The sequence below is a fragment of the Cheilinus undulatus genome, linkage group 18 (genome assembly GCF_018320785.1).
Source record: "Cheilinus undulatus linkage group 18, ASM1832078v1, whole genome shotgun sequence".
In the NCBI taxonomy this organism is placed as follows: domain Eukaryota; kingdom Metazoa; phylum Chordata; class Actinopteri; order Labriformes; family Labridae; genus Cheilinus; species Cheilinus undulatus.
Genome location: NC_054882.1, coordinates 11,581,259 through 11,600,378, shown reverse-complemented (window position 1 = coordinate 11,600,378; position 19,120 = coordinate 11,581,259). Strand labels below are relative to the sequence as shown.

Here is a 19,120-nt window from a genome sequence, read left to right as displayed (position 1 = left end):
GTAAAACATTTGACCTTTTATTCCTGCATCAACCCCTCCTTGTCTTCATCATCCCTGCATTGTCATCTCCAGCTCAGAGTTTACAGTAAAAGGGGAACTTGGTCTTTTTATATCTGCTTTTGAAAGACTTCTTGGTGTCTATTTTCAGTGCAGACATTTAGAAGGACTTAAACATATTTTACACTCACATATCACTTTACTTGTATGCCTGTAAATAGGTATTTGAAATGGATCTCAGACTGTCTTGAGACTTGATAAGAGTCACAGAAAATGTGAGCTGAGAACCATGGCTTTAAACAGCAAAGGTCTAAAGTAGTGGTTCTCAACTGGTGGGTCAGGGCCCAGAGCGGGTCACATATATGTTTTCAGTTGGTCAAGAAAGTCCATCCATCCATCCATGCATTATCTGTACTGCTCATCTAGTTTGGGTTAAATCCCTGTTGAGCTGAGCTGTTCACACTCCTAACTATGGGCAATTTAGAGCCCAAATTTACCTTCTAACTAGGTTTTTGGTCTGTGGGAGGAAGCTGAAGTGCTGGAAACAGGAAGGTCAGCACTCAAAATGTCTTTTTGAATCGTTTATTTGGACCAACAGGCCTGTTCCTGTTGGCCTAAAAAAACATTTCAAAAGGAAATTTTGAGTGCTGACCTTCCTGTTTCTAGTTTACTTTTTGGTCGTGCACCTACCTTATAGTTTAGTGTTGGGAGGGTGCTCCTTTTTTTGCTTTTTTGAGGAAGCTGAAGTGCCTGACATGTATGCACAGGACATCATACAAATTCAAATTCGAACCAAGAATCTTCTGTGTTAACCACTGCACCACAGTGTACCCCAGTCAAGACTGTGTGCCTGGAAAAAGAGCTGATGGAAAAAGTAAACGATGTACGAAAGCTCGAAGCAGACGCTCATCCAAATGTTTTATTTTGCTGCATTTTGCAATGATGGTGCAGCTTTTTGTTCAGTCACGTTTTCTTCGATCCAAGGTCTGCATTTCAACATTTCTCAGCAAATAAATTCAAGTGGGTGCAAGATTCATCTTTGGAGGATCTGAGCTGAATTTGGTCTGGTTTTTAATTATCTTTGAATCTGCCACCAACAATCGTTCCCGGTCGTTCACCAGGTAAAGGTGCGTGTGACTCCTTGAAAATATGGGTCTTTACTGGAGATATCTTGAGGCCACTTACTTTCCCCTGTCCTTTATCTTTTACCCCTTAAAAAAGCAGTTCTCAACTGGTGAGATCAGGACCCAAAAGTGGGTCATAGAGCTTGTTTCAGTGTGATGCAAATATGTGCCTTGAAAAAAAATGTGAAAGCAATTTTAAAGAGGCTTCATGCGAGCACACTGTTTCTGTTTAAGTTTTATTTGACCCCAATTTACAGTGATAGTGTTTAAATTTATGTTGCTTCCTCCAGATCTCGCCCTCTTTTTTCTTGTTATCTTACGATAACAAAGCTGGATTTCCCCATAAAAACATGGTCTTGTGTTTTTTTTATGTCCGTTCCTTTGTTCAGTCCTATGTTTTGCTCCATTTATGTCGGTATTTTTCCCTGTAAACTGATGAGAAGTTGACGGTTTCTTTATTTTTCTCATGAATGTATGTCCCGATAGATCTGTCGAAGCACTGCTGTAATGAAAGTGGCTTTAAGGCATCTGAAAACCAGCTTCTTGGAAGGAAGTGTGTTGAATTAAATATTTCCCCCTGCCTGAAACAAAAAGTTTTTCAGCAGGCAGAGGTGTGGCGTGTAACAACTTCTAGAAAACATGTCTGCTGTAGATATCCTGAGGCCACTTACTTTCTTCTCTCTTTTATCTTGGAGATATTTCCAACTTTAAACAAGTGTTAACCCTCACAAATAAAGCAGTGTGAGAAAGAGTGATTTTAAGCTCTAAACTCTCAGATTGTTTTATTTGAATCGTTTTTTACTGTTATAATATTACACCAGAAGAAGAAAAGGTATTCTTATTGTTGAATCTACTAAGAATTATCTTGTGTTTCAACTTAAAGTCCGTAACCTACTTTATAATTCACTGGAATGCTTTAGTTTCTGTAGCTGATATTGGCTTTATGCTGGTTTTCACAGATAACATCTTGATAACAAATATTTAAGACCTTTTGAATATCTGATAGACAGTTAGAAACTAGCTTGGGGACATAGTGAAGCTTTAAGAAGCTAAAAAGTGACCTAATTTCTGTTGGAGTTGGTGGAAACCAAGAACGAAGCTACGAGAGAAAACATCACAAAAATCCAACCTGAATGTTATGAATATATTCAGACATCATACTGAAAAAGGAGACACTTGCAAGGACTTTTTTTGTTACTAGAATCACCAGTTAGCACAGTATCTATTTACACTGAAACACCAGGACTATGTGAGGAGAAAATTGCTGAAGAAACGAAGCACAGACAGTGTGTTCTGCTAACTAGTAGTCAGTCTGAGCTGATCTGATGTTGTTTTTAGTTATTGATGATACTATAAACTGAGTTCTGATCTTAGAATTTGCGTCATAAATAGTGATGCACTGATTTTAAAAATCAGGGCCAGTGCTGCTGTTTTTTTCATTAGCTGTTGTTACTTGCTTGATTTTTGTGATTGTTAACTTTTCTTCTAGACCAGGGACTACAATAAATTGTTACTGTTGAACAGTATAATCCTATTGTTCATGAGTTGGCAATTCAAACAAGAAATCTACAAAACAACTTTTTATTTAAACTTATTTCACAAATATAGTTTTTTAATGCTGCTGCATACCTACAGTATTTTAGCCTGAAATAAATCACTACTTAGTTTTTTCAAATCAACCTTAACATAGACTTAATTGTTTTAAACAATCATGTTTAATCCTATATGTCATTTTAAAATATAACATGATAAAATATAATAATCTCTTCTCATCCAGGATTTGAGGAGCAGCGATGGCTGGCACGCCAATCAGTTGTGTGTAAAGATTCCTCAATCACTTTAACTTCCTCATCAGAGTAGCGGTCCTTGTACAGGAATCTAATAAGGCAGCAGTGCAGATAAGTAGATCGGACTCTATTTGTTTAAATCTTTTGCCAGCAGACTCTAATCAAGTAGTTTTTGGTAGAGGTTGAGTCTACCTCTGTACGTAAAAAGATGTTTCGGGGCTCTTACTGGGGGGATCACGTCAGCAGCTGATGAATTCGATGCACTGACTTCTCTTGTCAGCTGTTCAGACGGAGTGAGAAGTGTGATAAAGTTTTCAAACCTAAGTGCTGTGCAGTCAAAGTTGTGGAGAGACCATGGTCCATGGCGTGTGTGGGGAGTGTGTGTTTTTGTTTGAATAGTTTTTGAGCATGGATTGAGCTGCAGTTTTTATGGCTTCATTCCTGACTGCATCTGCACAGCCTGCTGGCACAAGTAGACAACCGGAGAATACTTTGTGTCCCACTTTTTTTTGCCTTAATTATAGTAACTGCCTGTTGCCATTTATTTAGTTTACATCCCACACATCAGGTCATTGTATATTTTTGATTATGCTCATCAAGCAGCTGGATTCACACATGAAAACAAACATGAAACAGCAAGTCTATCTCTGACCTTGAGCTATCCCAGTCAAAAAATTCTGGCCCTTCTTCGGCCAATCAGAGCAAACTTAACCATCAACTCAAATTTAATGTCCTATTATTCTGTAGATGATCTTTTATTTCAATAGATAATTTGTTTTAGTTAATGTTTCTGATCATCTTTTCTCGTCGTCCTCTCTGTTACTTCTCTTTTCAGACATGAGGGACAGACTGGGGCACCTCCAACAGGTGCATATTGACACTGAAGGTTTCACCACAGTGGAATTGGATAATTTCTCAGAACGAAACGTTGATGCAGCAACAGCATCAATAGCATCATCCTCATCATCACTTCCTGACCAGGACCAGGACCTGGATGGTGTCCTTCAGGAGGCCAATCAGATTCGACTGGAAATCCAGCAGATCCAGAATGACATCAGTGAGCTTAAAGACGTCAACTACCAGACCTTAAACCAAACCTCATACGACTGTGTCACAAAGAGAGACTCTAATGCCATCGGAGCAGACATTAAAAGGAGAGGAGAGGGTGTGCTGGGGCGGCTGCACAAGATGAGTGACCTCAGAGAGGAACTGGAGGAACAACGTGGCAGCTGTGACCCCACGGCTCGCATTGCTCGAACTCAGTACCAGTGCCTCAGCAGTGCCCTGAGAGAAGTGATGATCAGCTACAACGACGCAGAGATGAACCACAGGGAGGCCTGCAAACGGCAGATCCAGAGGCAGATGGAGGTTGTGGGCAGGGAGGTGAGCGAGGGGGAGCTGGAGGAGATGATGGAGAGCGGGGAGTTGAATGTGTTCAGCCTTCAGTCTGAAGGAAAAACGGTCCGCTCGGCCTTCCAGCAGATTGAGAGCCGACACAAAGAGCTGCAGGAGCTGGAGAAGAGGATCCGGGCGATCCAGGAGCTGTTTCTGGATGTGGCAGTGCTCGTAGAGGAACAGGGGGTGGGCATCGAGAACATCCAGAAAAATGTTCAATGCGTTGAAGTGATCGTTCAGGATGCTGCAGGACGACTGGAGAGAGCAACTGTATCTGATAAAAACAACCCTCTGAAGAAGCTCTTCTGTGGCTGCTTTCCATGTTATTACAAATAGGACTGTAGAGGACCACGCAGTAGTCCATGTAGGAAAACAAATACAGAACTAACTCAACAAGAATTCGTCCTTAAGACGCTAAAAATAAGGGGAAAAAAGCAAGGCCCATTAGAAGTTTTCAAGGGCATTTCAGTTGTCAGATACACTGAGACTGTGAAGAAGTTAACATAAATCAAATTTTGATTTAACATGACACTCCTAATGTGAGCTATAGACAAAAAAAAAAGGAGAAACTAATTATGTGATTATTTGGCACCCCCTATGGACAAAGCAGCACCTGAACAGAAGTCCTGCAGCTAACACCAATCCAGTGGCAAAAATAACAATGTAGAAATTTGTGTTATACTAGCTGAAGATCGTCTTTGCTGTTTTAGGTCATAAAGAAGCACCAGTTATTATTTCAGTCTGTTACATATCAGGCTAAAAAAAAATCCTCACAGTAGCTTTAAAATGGATGAAGCAGCAATTTCTGATGTTGAAAAATGAAGCCAGTGCAGCAGTGCATAAGTGTAGACTTGAGGCTGCACCAGAGTTTAAATACCCATTTAGTCTGGTACAGTTGAATGGCTTGGTCAGGATAGTTTGCATCTTAATGGGCACACAGTTCAGCAAGTGAAGTTTTTGTAACTCATCTATTGTGCTAATATTAAAGAGATATTTTGATGTTTCTGAAGTTGAGTCATATGAGGTAATTGGCAATTAAAGTAGCATTAGCCTCCAGAGATTTTAGTGAGCACCGCCCCTCTAAGAAGACTTGGTGGTCATTCTGGCAGGGAAGCTAGGTTAGACAGCGTAACAGATGGGAACACCGTCTCCATGTAATTTAGTGAGTTGTAAGTAAAAAACAGGCCAAAAACACTGTTGGCTCAGCTCTGTCAAACATTCATTTTTTCTAGTTTATCTCTAGAAAGTTGAAGAAGGTCTGTAGAACATTCAGTAAAGCAGGGAACTCTGGATGGGGAGTGATGCAGTCTGCAGGCATCTGCTATCTTCACTTAGAAATGTCTTCACAGCAGTAGCTCTCTGTTTAGACATGGGCTCACGGTTTACACACCTACTCCATCTAGGTAACTTGCCCTCCATTTTTTTAACTGAGTTTCTCTCTTTCTTCATGCTGACTTTCCATCTGAAGTTGTTCTTCTGTATACTCTAGGTCAGTGATTCCCAACCTTTTTTCCACTGAGCCCCCCTTCACATATTCACAAGAGCTGTGGCCCCACACAAAAAAGTGACTTATTGCTGTCAAAAATGCACATCAGTTTGAATTGTTTTCATCATTTAGAGCCAAACAAAATAGCCAAAAACACAAGTGTTATTACCAAAAGGCTTTTGTATGAACCATTTATGTGTTTTATCATGATTTTAGATTGTTTGAATGACCCTAATTTTAACAACCTCAGAGCAGACAGACCCTCATGCCCCCCCAAGGGAGTCCTGGACCCCAGGTTGGGAACCAAGGCTCTGGGTCATAAGAGTGTCTTTTCATGTCCACAGGTAAATGTGTCATGTCATGGTCACTCAAGTCCAAATCTCTCATTTTAGATTTGTTTTAGCTTCGTTTGTTGTGTAGTCTCCAATGAAGACAATACATTTTGAGCACATAACTGAAGCTTCTATTGCAAAATAGTGCCAAACACTGAGGCTTTCTGTGTGAAAAAAAGCTTTAAATATTTTTAATACAGAGGGTGTGTGTTTGACCCATCTTCAAAAATACCAAAACATCCCTGTCAGGCTAAAAGTTAATAATGGTAATAGTAGCATGGATGATTTGACTGATGTGGGGTTTTTGTGTTAGCTACTGATGCTTGATTGCAAGCTGTATCAAGCTAGATCAGCTTAATTACAACAATTCCTGACAGTGAGCAATGTAGCAGGATGCTGTCCACATTTATTCCCTTGCTAGCCTGTTTCTATTTTGCCGCTTGCATTGACATGGAAAAGAACAACGAAAGAGGGAGATGACAAGGCACAAGAGTGTCTGATAGGATGATACAATGCAATATAACGCCAGGCCCAACACAGGCTGACCAAAAGTTAGGATGAGTCAGCATATACAATATGGCGACTGGCGAAACCAATAGATGACATCACTGAGACTGCGTCCATGCTTTATAAAATTCATAGGCTGATAGTGATTTTGGCACAGAGCTATGTTAACCCAGAGTTCTGTACTGACTGTAAAATAATTATTTTTTTTCATGCACTTTGAATATTATTATTCCAGTTGTGTTTCTTTCATGAATGTGATACACTTGTGTGATTCTTGCCTGTGTAAGTTTTGGTTTGAATCAACATGTGTAAATGCACTTATTGTTAATCCATTTTGATAAGCTTAAACTTAATAAATCTGATATAAGCGTGCTTTCAAGAAGACATTATTTCAGATTGTGTCATTTTCTATTGGAACATTTTTGTTTAGTTGGTTGTGGCTCCTGTGACAAACTTTCAGTTTCTTGGTTTGGTGCCCCCTGAAATAAAAAGTTGAAATTAAGAGATAAAAAGTCATCTCATAATTTTGACTTTTTATATCATTAATTTGACTTTTTATCTCATAATTTCAATTTTTTATCACATTATTTTGACTTTGTATCTCATAATTATGACTTAAGATTCTACTTTTCTTCTTTTACACTAATCCAATCCAATAGAGAATTTGTGGCTGGACTTGAAGAGGGCTGTTCACACCCAACTTGATAGAACTTAAGGAGTCAAAAAAAAAAAAAAAAAAAGCCAAATTATTTTGACCATGATTGATTTATGAAAACAATAAAAGGGTAAAACATCCAAGGGGATGAATACTTTTTACTGGCACTTTGCAGTCAAGAAAATGACTGATTTCAAAGTGTACTCAGAAAATTACAAGTACATAAAAGAGCTAATTGATTACAGTAATAGAAGTATTTAGATACTTTCCATCCTTGGTTGTCTGTTATGAGGAGCATGGGCGTAGCACAGGGGGGCAAAAGGGTACTGATTACCCAGGCCTGCAATGAAGCCTGTAATGAAAAGCAGCTAAAAGTGGCTAAATGTCAGTGAGCATAAGAAAACAAGAGATAAATAAAACCAAACCATTGGTATCATGTTTAAGCACGAAGCAGCCTGGTGTTTTATTGCATAAAGTACAGCAGTGTAATACTTTTAAAGTGGTGAAGAAATACATTATAGAATATTGTAAGCATTCCTTTAATGTTGGTGTCAGAAAGCTAAAATGGTATACATTTTCTCATATTTTGGGGATAGGCTAATATACACATTAACTAATGTGAAGGAAATAATACAAGTATAGCTTATTGAACCATAGCAACAATATTGCTCATTAATAACAGGAAGTTATAATTCAAAAATACATTTAAAGTCAAAGATATCTGAACACGCCGCAACATTTTTAGCATGACTGACTGACTTGGGGAGGGGGCCTGTATCTAATTGCTTTATCTGGGGGCCAAAAATCTCTTGATATGCCCCAGATGAGGAGTCATATCCTACACTGTTTTATTACAGTGTGTGATTCACCCAGAAACCTTCTAGTACACATAATCATATTCCTACACACTGTTGCTCTAATGAAGGCTTAAACTAAATCACACATCACAGATACTGTCACACTTTCTCTAAACTGTCAGAAATTATCCTCAGCCTTTAAAGACTTCTATTAAGATTATTTTTCATCACGAAACTGCAGCTGTTTATAATGACTCTTGGGGTTAATCCTTCATTAGTCAACCCTAACAGCTATACAATAGACCTTTTATGTGTTTACACTGTTTTAATAGCATAACAGCTGTATGAAAGATCAATATTGAACTTGGAGATGTTTTTGTACTGCCGGGATTAAAAGGGTTTGAAGTTGTTTTAAAGTCTGTTGTTTTATCATATATTAGTTAAGTGAGGGACCAGATGACGGGGTGTCAGAGTGTCAGAGCAGAGCAGTGGTGAAGTGTGAGAAATGTGAAGAAGGCGTGATCTTCCGCGTTACTACCTGCTGCTGCTGCATCACACAGTCACAGAGATGAAGAAAGAAAATGTGAGATATCCTGCCTCATATATGACTCCTGTGCGTGCTGAAATTCTGTCATCTAACGGAGACTAAAAGAGGAAATGAGTCTTTCCGTAGCTGCTTCTTCTTCTTCTTCTTTTGCGACTTTGAAAGAGTAAGACACCTTACATAAAAAGGTAAGTAGAGCCTGTACAATGATGAAAATGCTTTAAATTGTTGTTGTACATGTTATTGTTGTCGAGATTTGATTTGAGTAAGCCAACCTTAGCAAATAATGCTTTAACGTAAAAACGTGTTTTGTCTGCTTTGAAATATAAAAACTGACCGCGAAATACATCAAACTTTAGCTGCGTATCAGATTCTCGCGATAGGAAATGAAAGAATTCTGAAGTCGACGCCCAAAGGCGATAAATCGCCATACCATAGTTTCTCCTTGATTACTGAACAAAATGTGGGTTTGTGTCTTCAAAAAGGACATTTTAAATAGGTTAATAATACCAGTATGTGGTTTAGAGTACATGCTGTCCCCCTCATCCGTAAAACTTAACATTCAGGCTAAAATAACCCACAGGATGTCAAGTTACCTAACTGAAAATGCACCATACCCATAGAAACAGAGTCCATTCTTCTGTTTCTTCTGTAGCCCATAACATTGTTAAACAAAATTAGGCAAGTCAGCATTAATATATTAAGATTCATTGTATTAAAATCACTATTAATAACAACGTCTGCCTACAGCAGCAGTTATACAAAAAAGCCCAGTCAAAGGTCAAAAGTTAGGCTATTTAAATTAATTTAAATTTAAATTTAAATTTTTACTGTTCCTTTATTTTTCTTAATAATCCATTATTATCCATTAATCTATTATAAATCCATATTTCTAATTTATATTATGTTTATTTTTTATCTTGTTACTGTACTTTATATGTCTAGAATATGTTTGTTGTATTCTTTATTGTTTATCATGCGTTTTTCCTTTATCTACTCGACATCATTGTAAATGAGGGCTTGCCCTCAATGTTTTTTGAGTCTAAATAAAGATTATTATTATTACAACTTTAACCTAATCTTCGACCCACCCAAAATGCCTTCTTTCATTTCTAAATAAAAGCAGGCCTAGCTATATTCAAACAGGGAGTCGTACCATAATTTTAAGACAGTTTGAAATTCAAAACACAAGAAAAAGAGTTTCCAATGCAAAATAGGGGAATGTCAAAATATTTTTAAAAAAGACCAGTTAATTATAGAAATAATATAAATTCTATAAAAATTTTTTTTGATAATTTGAAAACTCTAATAGAACCATATTCTTTTAACCTGTTACAATCCATGTTTAACATCATTAAACAAAATGTAAGTGCTAAATTTACCTGCAGTTGGAATTGCTGCCTGCTGGAGTCAACTGCTGGGACCTGGTGCTCAAGGTTCCTCAGTATGTCATTACAGCAGAAGTGGAAAAAGTACATGATTATTGTAGTCAAGTGAAAAAAAATACAAGTACACATGAAAGCTACTCAGTTAAAATTATTGGAGTAAATGTAGTTAGTCGCTTCCCACCCCTGCATTATAGGTGTACGTCTAATATTTTGAAAACAAAGTGTATGACTACAGTTGCTTTGAAAGATCAATAAGTGTATCTTGATTATAAATAACAGTGAATAGAGTCATAGCTAGCAAATTCTAGTTAGGTTGACCCCTATGCAGATATTGAAACAACTAATTGGTGGGTCTGGTAGTAAATGGCATGCAATAATTAAAAACGTATGATTTGTAGCCTAGAAGAATGGATATTGCCCTGGTAATGAGCATTTTTTAAAATTTATGTTCCACCTGGACTATATACATGCTAAAATGGTCAGATGAGGTAAATCTGAGTTTTGATGATGTTTTTCTAAGAGGTCATGAGCAGGTAACGTTGGGTATTTGGGTAGACTGTAACTGAGATTTGATTATGTCCTGCAGTTCTGTGCACCATACTGTTGATACTGCAGTTAGCTAGCAGCTAACAGGTGCAGGTGACTGAGGTGAGGCCAGTTTAAGTATCTTCACGGTAAAATGTCCCCAAACAATGACCAACCTGAGGATCAGGCCCCTTTGGGTCACAAAATATTTCAGAAAGGAGTGATAGAAAAAACAAAAATGAATAAATGCAACAGAAATTAGAGGGGACAGAGGTTATTTGATGGGCTAATATAGATGGGTAACTTTCTGGAAAGTCCAGTGAATGCCTTTCAATTCAGTGCAAATATTCCTGCACATAGCAACCAGTAAAGTGATTAAATTTTGTACTATTTTTGCATATTTTACTACAAATACACACTTTCTAATCATTAATTTTTGATGCTGCTGATAAGTTTTCACCTCTGGAGTGAGCAAGGCAAGCTTTTCCTCCGTTATCTCTCATTTCTGCACCAAGGGCACACCAAGTCCTAACCAGATGCTACGCAGTGATGGATTACATTCATTCCCATTGTAGTATCATGACAGGATGTGAAGGATGCAGCACATTACATTATTTCCCTGTCATCCTGTTCCTATTATCTCTCTGTTGCTTGTGCTAAGATGGGAGGAAAAAGGGAGATGACAAGGAATCAGGAGTGTCTGACAGGAAGAGTTCCTTGATTGAGTTTTTCAGCTTCCTTTACAAAGTAGAGATAGCTGTAGGGCATATTTTTTAACAAGGGAAGACTAAAATTTAAAGAGCAGAGAATTAGATTTTTTAATGGATGCAGTCTGGACAGCAATTATGCAACATCTGCTGCCTCCATGCTGTTAGCTTACGACTGCTTTTATGTTTAGGGACAGATATGATAGTGTGTCTTTTACTTTTCGGTGAAGGAACAAACTTTTTCCTGAATGTATTTTAAGAGATCTGTCAAATTTGCTGACTCTGTTTACAGGTGAGATGAGGGACCGACTGGGAGAGCTACTCTCCTCAAAGCCAGGTGAGGTCTGGCCTGAGGAGAACCAGGACAACGCCATAAAAGATGAAGGGGAGCACCTGGAGCAACAAGCCACTGTTTTTGAAGGCGAGGATGTGATGGACATTACCTTCAAAGAGGCCCAGGCCCTAAGGAAGGAGATGCTACTCCTCAGGATGGACGTGAAGCGTCTGGGGAAGCAGAGCACCAGGTTCCTCACATCCGTCAGGAGGTTCAGCAGCATCAAACGGGACTCCAACGCACTTGGACGGGACATCAAGGCCAGGGGGGAGGCCATTTACAATCGGCTTCAGAAGCTAGGGAAGCTGAGCAAAGACCTGGAGGAGGAACATGGGCCAACAGCTGCTGTCGCTCGAATGGTGCGTTCACAGCACGTCTCTCTAACCACCGCCTTCCACAGCGCCATGTCAGAGTACAACGAGGCCGAGATGGTCCAGAGGGAGAACTGCAAGAACCGCATCCAGAGGCAGGCGGAGATCATGGGGAAGGAGATGAGCAGGGAGCAGATTGACGAGATGATTGAGACGGGGAAGTGGAACGTCTTCTCCGACAATCTGCTCCTGGAGGGAAGGACTGCTAAATCTGCTCTGAACGAGATCGAGAGCCGGCACAAGGAGCTGCTGGAGCTGGAGAGCCGCATCAGGGACATTCATGAGCTCTTCTCCCAGATGGCCCTGCTGGTGGAGGAACAGGGCTGCATGCTGGACAACATAGAGGCAAACGTCTGCTCCACTCAGGACTATGTCGCCAAGGCCTCATTACAGATCAAGAAGGCTGTGAAATACAAGAAAAGCAATCCATGCAAGAAACTCTTCTGCTGTTGCTTCCCCTGCTGCAGATGAGACAGCATCTGTTCAAGTGTTTCTCAATGTCATCAAAATATCAAGATTAGATCCGAATCAGTTTCCTTTGCACATATGCCTGTAATATTTCTGCTTTCATTTTGACTGGACCTGTCTATGTGGGACTTTGAGAACAATTTAAGAATGAGTTTAAGAAGAAAAAAGTCAGACTTTTAGAGATATTGTGGCTTTTGTGGTGAGTTTTAAATGCTGAATTAAGAAAGGTATTTTATATATTGACTGTGCATTATTTTTCAGCAATATGACTCTGCAAAGATACTCAGAGGGCTCCTTTCCTAAAAAAAACAATAATAAAACAAAAAGAAGAAGGTCAGTATTACAGATAATATGGCCTTTATGTTAATTTATTGATCTAGACTGAAAATATATGGATTGTGCAACAAGTCTGCAGTAATATGGCTATGCTATTGTACTCAGTAGGCTACTTTATGAATCAAAAACCACTGTCAAAGTATATTTAACATTTCTTTATATTGCAAACCAGTGTTAGGTGTGGAGAATCATTTTCTTAGATAGAATTATCTGCAACTCATGCTGCCATGTCATTTTAAGACTAAATGACAATTTCACAATCAAAACAACTTTTGTGTAACTTTTTCCGTATAAAGTTCCACCTGAGCTGAAATGGTAGAAAATACAGAGATACAGGTGTATCTGTTGTTTAGTATCGACCAACATTAACTGATAGTACCTGAAAAAACTGTAGGGAAAAATTGTGGCTATTGAATTTTTTTTAACCAGCCACTTTATTTGAACAAGCATCATAATGTAATAAGGTATAATATGATATTCAAAGTATTAAAGTTATAGGCTTTTTGATAAGGAGAAATGTTTCAGCTGCATTAATTCCCCCAACACTGCTCCAAAACACCCGCATGTGGCTGGTGGTGGGTGCTAATTTCCCAACCTGATCCAAAGTAATCAAAGCTTTGTTGCATAAATGGTGTTTCCACTTCATTTGAGCCTTCAGTGAGAGGCATGTTAAAATGCCGTGTTTATTGCAGCGCTGCCTCTTGTGTCAAAAGGTGCTTTTAGACAGCAGGAACTAGGAACTTTTAAGGAATTCTTTGCTTTCCAACTGTACATACTGGGGTCTGAATTTAGTTCTGGGGTAAAATATCTACCCCTTATGGCCAGCCACGTGTTTGATATTTACAATTCCAGGTCGTAGATCCTTTGACGAAGTACCCACAGTAGCCAATGAGAGCGAGCAGACAGGGTAGCATCACCAGATTTGAAATTGTCCTCATGTCTGTGGTCTTCCACGGGTTTAAATTTGTTTCAGATTTAGAAATCATCTAGTGTAAGGATGACGGGGGGTTTAGATCTGGTCAGCGACTCTGCCAAGGACTCTCGGATGATCACACTGATCATTTGTATTCTTCTGGTCAGCAAAGGTCTACCTTTCTCTCTGAGCCCCTGTCAGTTTTAGAACTGAAGGAATCCTCTCAGAGGGGAGACAAAACGCCTTCAAGGGTCTTAACCAAGTCCAGTTGGTGCATTTGCTTTGGCTGGCCATAACCTGGATGACCAAGTGCATCTAATAAGATTGAATCACAGAGACTGTGTTGGTCCCTTGACCCAGACCGCTCATAAAAATACATCCATCCATTTTCTACACTGCTTATCCTGTTGTGTGTTGTGGGGGGCTAGAGCCTATCCCAGCTGGCATTGGGTGAGAAGCGTGGTACACCCTGAACTGGCTGCCAGTCAATCGCAGGGCTGACATAGAGACACTCTCACACCTACAGCCAATTTAGTCACAAATTAACCTAACAAGCAACAAGTACTCGGACAGAACCCATGAATGCACAGAGAGAACATTCAAACTCCACACAGGAAGGCCCTGACCAGGAAGCAAACCAGGAGCCTTCTTGCTGCGAGGCCACAGCGCTATAAATATAAAAGGTGTATGTCACAAAAATTAAAACTGCAAATACATTTTCCCAAAAAGTTGGCAATAACATTTGGGCGGTTAAATATTAGCTCATTTGTGTCTAAATCTTCAATAGTTAATTACTTGACATCACATAACCATGAATATGTCTTTCTGAACTCTGGCTGTGTCAGGATCTGTCTGTGTAATCTTCTCAGGGATTTAAGCAGAAAAAGAATGGGCCACAGGAACTGTTACCTACCTTGTCCCTGGAACTAAAGGATACTTGTACTTTTAGTTGAAAAGCATCTTAACTGTCCCTTAAGAGGCTAACACTGCAATGAATAACTTCTGTTATTGGCTGTTAAACTACAATCAGCAAAAAAATCTTTGTATATATGGCAAAGTTTTATGATGAGGAAATAACTTTATCATACACTTTCAACCTTCAGCCAGTGGGAAACACCAACATGAATCGTGTTGTAAAATTGTCAATGAAATGTGAGGCTATCTAACTGTCCCTTTTCTTGGAAAACAAAGTAATCATACATTTTTAGGGATGTAATTTATCAACAAGAACTTGAGTGACATCAAACACTCCGTAAAACCTTCTGCTTCTCCTCATCCCTTTGAATTTTCCCAACTTTTAAAGCAGATATTATTTCAGCTTATTTTATAAGGACTTAAACGGAGCTAGATGTAAGGTTTAAGTTAGCTTAATGCCTACTCAAAAATATCTCATCTGCTGCAACACCTTAAATGTAGTGGTGCATGGACTTAATTCAAATGGTTAATTCAAATACAAGTTCATGTATTTGAATTAAGCATAACTGGTTCATATTGTTGCACGTCTTGATTTTAAACCACACGTCCGTGTGCAAATACAAAAGAGAGCTGTGAATGCTGCACTTTATTTTGCAGGACTATTGAATATGATATCGAAATTTTAGTCAGAACAAATCATGGAGAATCATCAGACAGGCTTTAATTATTGAAATGATTTACCTAACATTTGTTGTCACTTTTTAGCAGCTGTAGTCTTAAATGTTCACTCTTATGTTAGTCTGTTCTTTGAGCTGGTCTTCATTGGAATCACTTGTCCATATGCAAATGTTAAAGTGAGATATGGGTGTTATACTTCCTGATTGTGCCTGATAACTGCGAAGACATTGAAGCTCAAAATATACTGTGGCTGTCAGCTTTGTCCAGCATCATACTTTGTGATGTTTTATAATACATTTGAAGTAAATAAAGCTTTGCAGCTGTCGCTTGACACGTCTTAAGGCATCATCTCTGAGTGTGGAGGAGAGAGAGACATATGAGTGAATTGTGAAACTTTCAGTCGGCCACCCATGTTTGAAGTTATCTCCAGATGTAAGCCAGGGCTTCATGTTTCTCAAGACTTGTTGCTTCATGCTGAAAACAACTCACTTGTATTGTTTCAGCTGCACAGATATGAAACGGCACTATCTTTCATGTTTGCTCCTACATTTGCATCCAGAGCAGGTTTTCCTCTAACAAAGAGAACAAGATTAAATATGTACATGGAGCACAGAGACAACAAGAATGAATAGGAAACCAATCAATGTCGGAGGACTTTCTGTTTGCACAGCAGGCCTGTTTCTTTGTCTGCTAAGAATAATGGTAGTGAAATTAAAGAGGCCTTTATTTTCCTGTGTGTGACAGTCCATCACCTACTGGGGGATTCCCTGTGACTACCTGTGAAAACTGCAGGCTGAGAGGCTTTAACAGTCATCACCAGTGGGTGTTTGCTGGATTACTGCCTCTGCTCTGTGTTGAAATTAGTGTCAGGGCTGTAATGATTGCACTTCCTCTGCATGGTGTGGTTTTTGGTCTGCATTTTACTGGCAGAATGACTTAGCACTGTGGCGTCATACTAGTAACTTCACTCAGGTAGGAGCATGTTAGAGTTAATAACGCTCAGGCTGATAAGAGCACCTATAAAAGCCCCTGCCAAGCCCCTGTCTGCAGGCCAAGTTTAAAGGAGCTCATTGTTTTCTTGGGGTACTTCTGAGTCCCTTTGTTATCACCGATTGAATTTCACAGAATGGTGTTAACATATCAAAGTGAGCTTTGACACCTTAGCCCCTGTGTAGCCACACACCACCAGGATGGCCGAGTGGTTAAGGCGTTGGACTTAAGATCCAATGGACACATGTCCTCGTGGGTTCGAACCCCACTCCTGGTAATGAGTGGAAGTTTTAAGCTGTAAATGGGAGGATGACTCATCATCCTTGGTGCACTTCAGCTCACTTCATATGCTCTCCATATATAGAAATATCCTGCTGCATTTGCTCCAACAGATAAACAATGCAACTGTGTTTGGTCAAAATTCTGAGCTTAACAAATCTTCCAATGTGCTTTTGGGGGAAAAAAACACAGCAACTGTGAATTATTCTTTTCAGCCTGTTAGAAAAACACAGCAGCAAGAAACAATGACAAAATTTGGGCATTTGGTTTCCGACTCATTGATATTCAGTTTAAAAAAATCAGCATGAACAAAAATGAATGAAAACCCTGTCACAGTTTTACATAAAGTCTAGTCCAATTACAAACATTTAAAAGGCCCAGCTGGTGTTTAAAAACAAATCCCTTAAGGGGGTCAGATGGCCGAGTGCAGTGAGCATCAACTGGCACCCTAGAGGCCACATCAGGCCCCCTTCATCTTCCCACCCGGCCCAGAGGACATTGTTAAATTCAGAACACGTGCAGAGGAGAAAATGTGTTGATATGTTGACTCCCTGCAGCTATTTATAAAAAAATAAACTGAAATAAAAACAACTGAGGTTGAAAAAACTTGTCCAGGTTTAATGTTTAATCCATTTTACAGAAATCTACCTGTCAGTCACAGTTAGCAAATGTGATACATCATAGTTACATACTTACCAGTTCATTTTTGATTAAAACTGTGGCTTCCATAAGACTTCAAGCCTTTTCCTGCCTGAGAAATATTTAACTAAATTATCTCCATCACCCCCTTGTGGCTGGCTCAAATAAAGGGACTGATTCCACCTTTAGAGACTTTAAAAGCGGTTCTGTAAATGTAAAATACTGTATTTGAAAGAAAATTAAAGTATTTTTAAAAAATAGCCCTGAATTAGACCAAATGTTTTATTTATTTTAGTTCATTTGAACGTGCGCCCATCAAGGAAAAAGCTGTCCCTTGTACAAATGTTGCTGATGACCCCTGGCCTAGTGGTTAAGATTTTATAATATAATATATTGAGTAAAATCAATGCAGCCCTCTAAGCCACATAGTGATGATAAAGATGATAATGAAATAATACTGATATGGATACTTTAAGATTCCCATTTTATCTTCATAATTCTATTCAAATATAAATGTATGCAGTCCTCCTCCATAATGTGCTCTACTTTGCAAACACAGAAGAATGAGTCACATACTGATTCAGCCCAGTTTTAAGTGCTGCACAAATATGCCAATCCTCCTCATGTGACATGACGAAACTGTTAGGATGTGGTGCCATCTAGTGGTCGCAACAAAGCTTGAAATTTAACCTTTGCCTCACATTTGTGAAGCAGTGGGTCAGTCCTGACTGTGATACAAGTCAGATCTGTCTGTGTTTTTTTTTTTTTTTTGCTTTTTTAGATAGAAATAAATGGTTAAAGTTAAGACGCACTAGTGTAGCTCAGCAGTTAAATGGTTAAATTGTACAGCGCATGTACAAAAGGCTTCAAAGCAGCATCCCTGGGTTCAGCTCCCAACTTTGGTGATAAAGCACATCACCACCATAACTTTCTCATCCTTGCTGATAGCCAGTGAAAACAGATTTCTACAAAGTGATGTCAATAAAAAATATGTAACGTTAAATAAGTGACTCCATGAATATTCACTTCCTTTAAAGTGACTGACCTGATTCAGCAGAGGTCCAGCCAATTGGTGCTACTAGTCTCACATTTAGTGAAACAGGGATCAGCTGAATGTGGTGAATATGTCTCAAGTGATTGTAGTATAAAGACACCTGTGTCTGGAAGGTCCTGTCACTAGTTTTTCACTATCCCTGGCTACCATCACAGCATGAAGACAAAAGAACACACCAAGCAACACAGAGAAAAGTTTATTGACAAGTATAAGTCAGGGGATGGATACGAAAAAAAAAAAAATCCAAGGCTCTGAACATCCCCAGGAGTTCAGTGAAATCCATCATCATAAATATGGTACGTGTAAATCTGCCTAGATCAGGCCGTCCTCACAAACTGAGTGACTGTGTGAGGAGATAAGTGAGAGAGTCCACCAGGACAGCTATGACTGCTCTGAAGGAGTTATAAGCCTCAGCAACTGAGATGGGAGACTCTGCATACAGCCACTATTGTTCACCAGTCAAAGCTTTATGGGAGGGTGGCAAAGACAAAGTCACTATTCAATTCAATCTCCACCAGAGGTCACCAAAAGGTATGTAAGACACTCCATAGTCATGTGGAAGAAAGTTCTTTGGTCTGACGAGACTAAAATGGAGCTTTTTGGTCATCAGACAAGACACAAAACACTGCACATCACCACAAACACACCATACCCACTGTGAAGCACGGTGGTGGCAGCATCATGCCGTAGGCATGTTTCTCCGCAGAGAAATTGGAAGAATTGTCAAGGAATAGGGTAAAATGAATTTGGCAAAATAGGAAAATGCAAAATATAGGAAAATGCAGGACAATCTTGTTCAGTCTGCAAGAGAACTACGGCTTGATTTTCATGCAAGACGACCCAAAGCATGCAATGAGAGCTGCACAGAAATGGTTTAAAGACAACAAGGTGAATGTTCA

The 19,120-nt window shown here is 39.2% G+C and overlaps 2 protein-coding genes and 1 non-coding gene across 3 annotated transcripts; all 3 read left to right on the top strand.

The window, feature by feature from the left end:
• Nucleotides 1-3,745: 3,745 nt before the first annotated feature.
• On the top strand, nt 3,746-4,639 carry LOC121526550 (syntaxin-11-like). Its single transcript, XM_041813199.1, has one exon. It carries the CDS (start codon nt 3,746-3,748, stop codon nt 4,637-4,639), a length of 894 nt encoding a protein of 297 aa, XP_041669133.1.
• Nucleotides 4,640-8,663: 4,024 nt separating this feature from the next.
• stx11a (syntaxin 11a) lies at nt 8,664-17,493 on the top strand. Its single transcript, XM_041812044.1, has 2 exons — nt 8,664-8,812; nt 11,537-17,493. Exon 2 carries the CDS (start codon nt 11,542-11,544, stop codon nt 12,418-12,420), a length of 879 nt encoding a protein of 292 aa, XP_041667978.1. The 5' UTR covers nt 8,664-8,812; nt 11,537-11,541; the 3' UTR covers nt 12,421-17,493.
• On the top strand, nt 16,444-16,526 carry trnal-uaa. The gene has a single exon. It is a non-coding gene; the product is annotated as a tRNA-Leu (tRNA).
• Nucleotides 17,494-19,120: the final 1,627 nt, after the last annotated feature.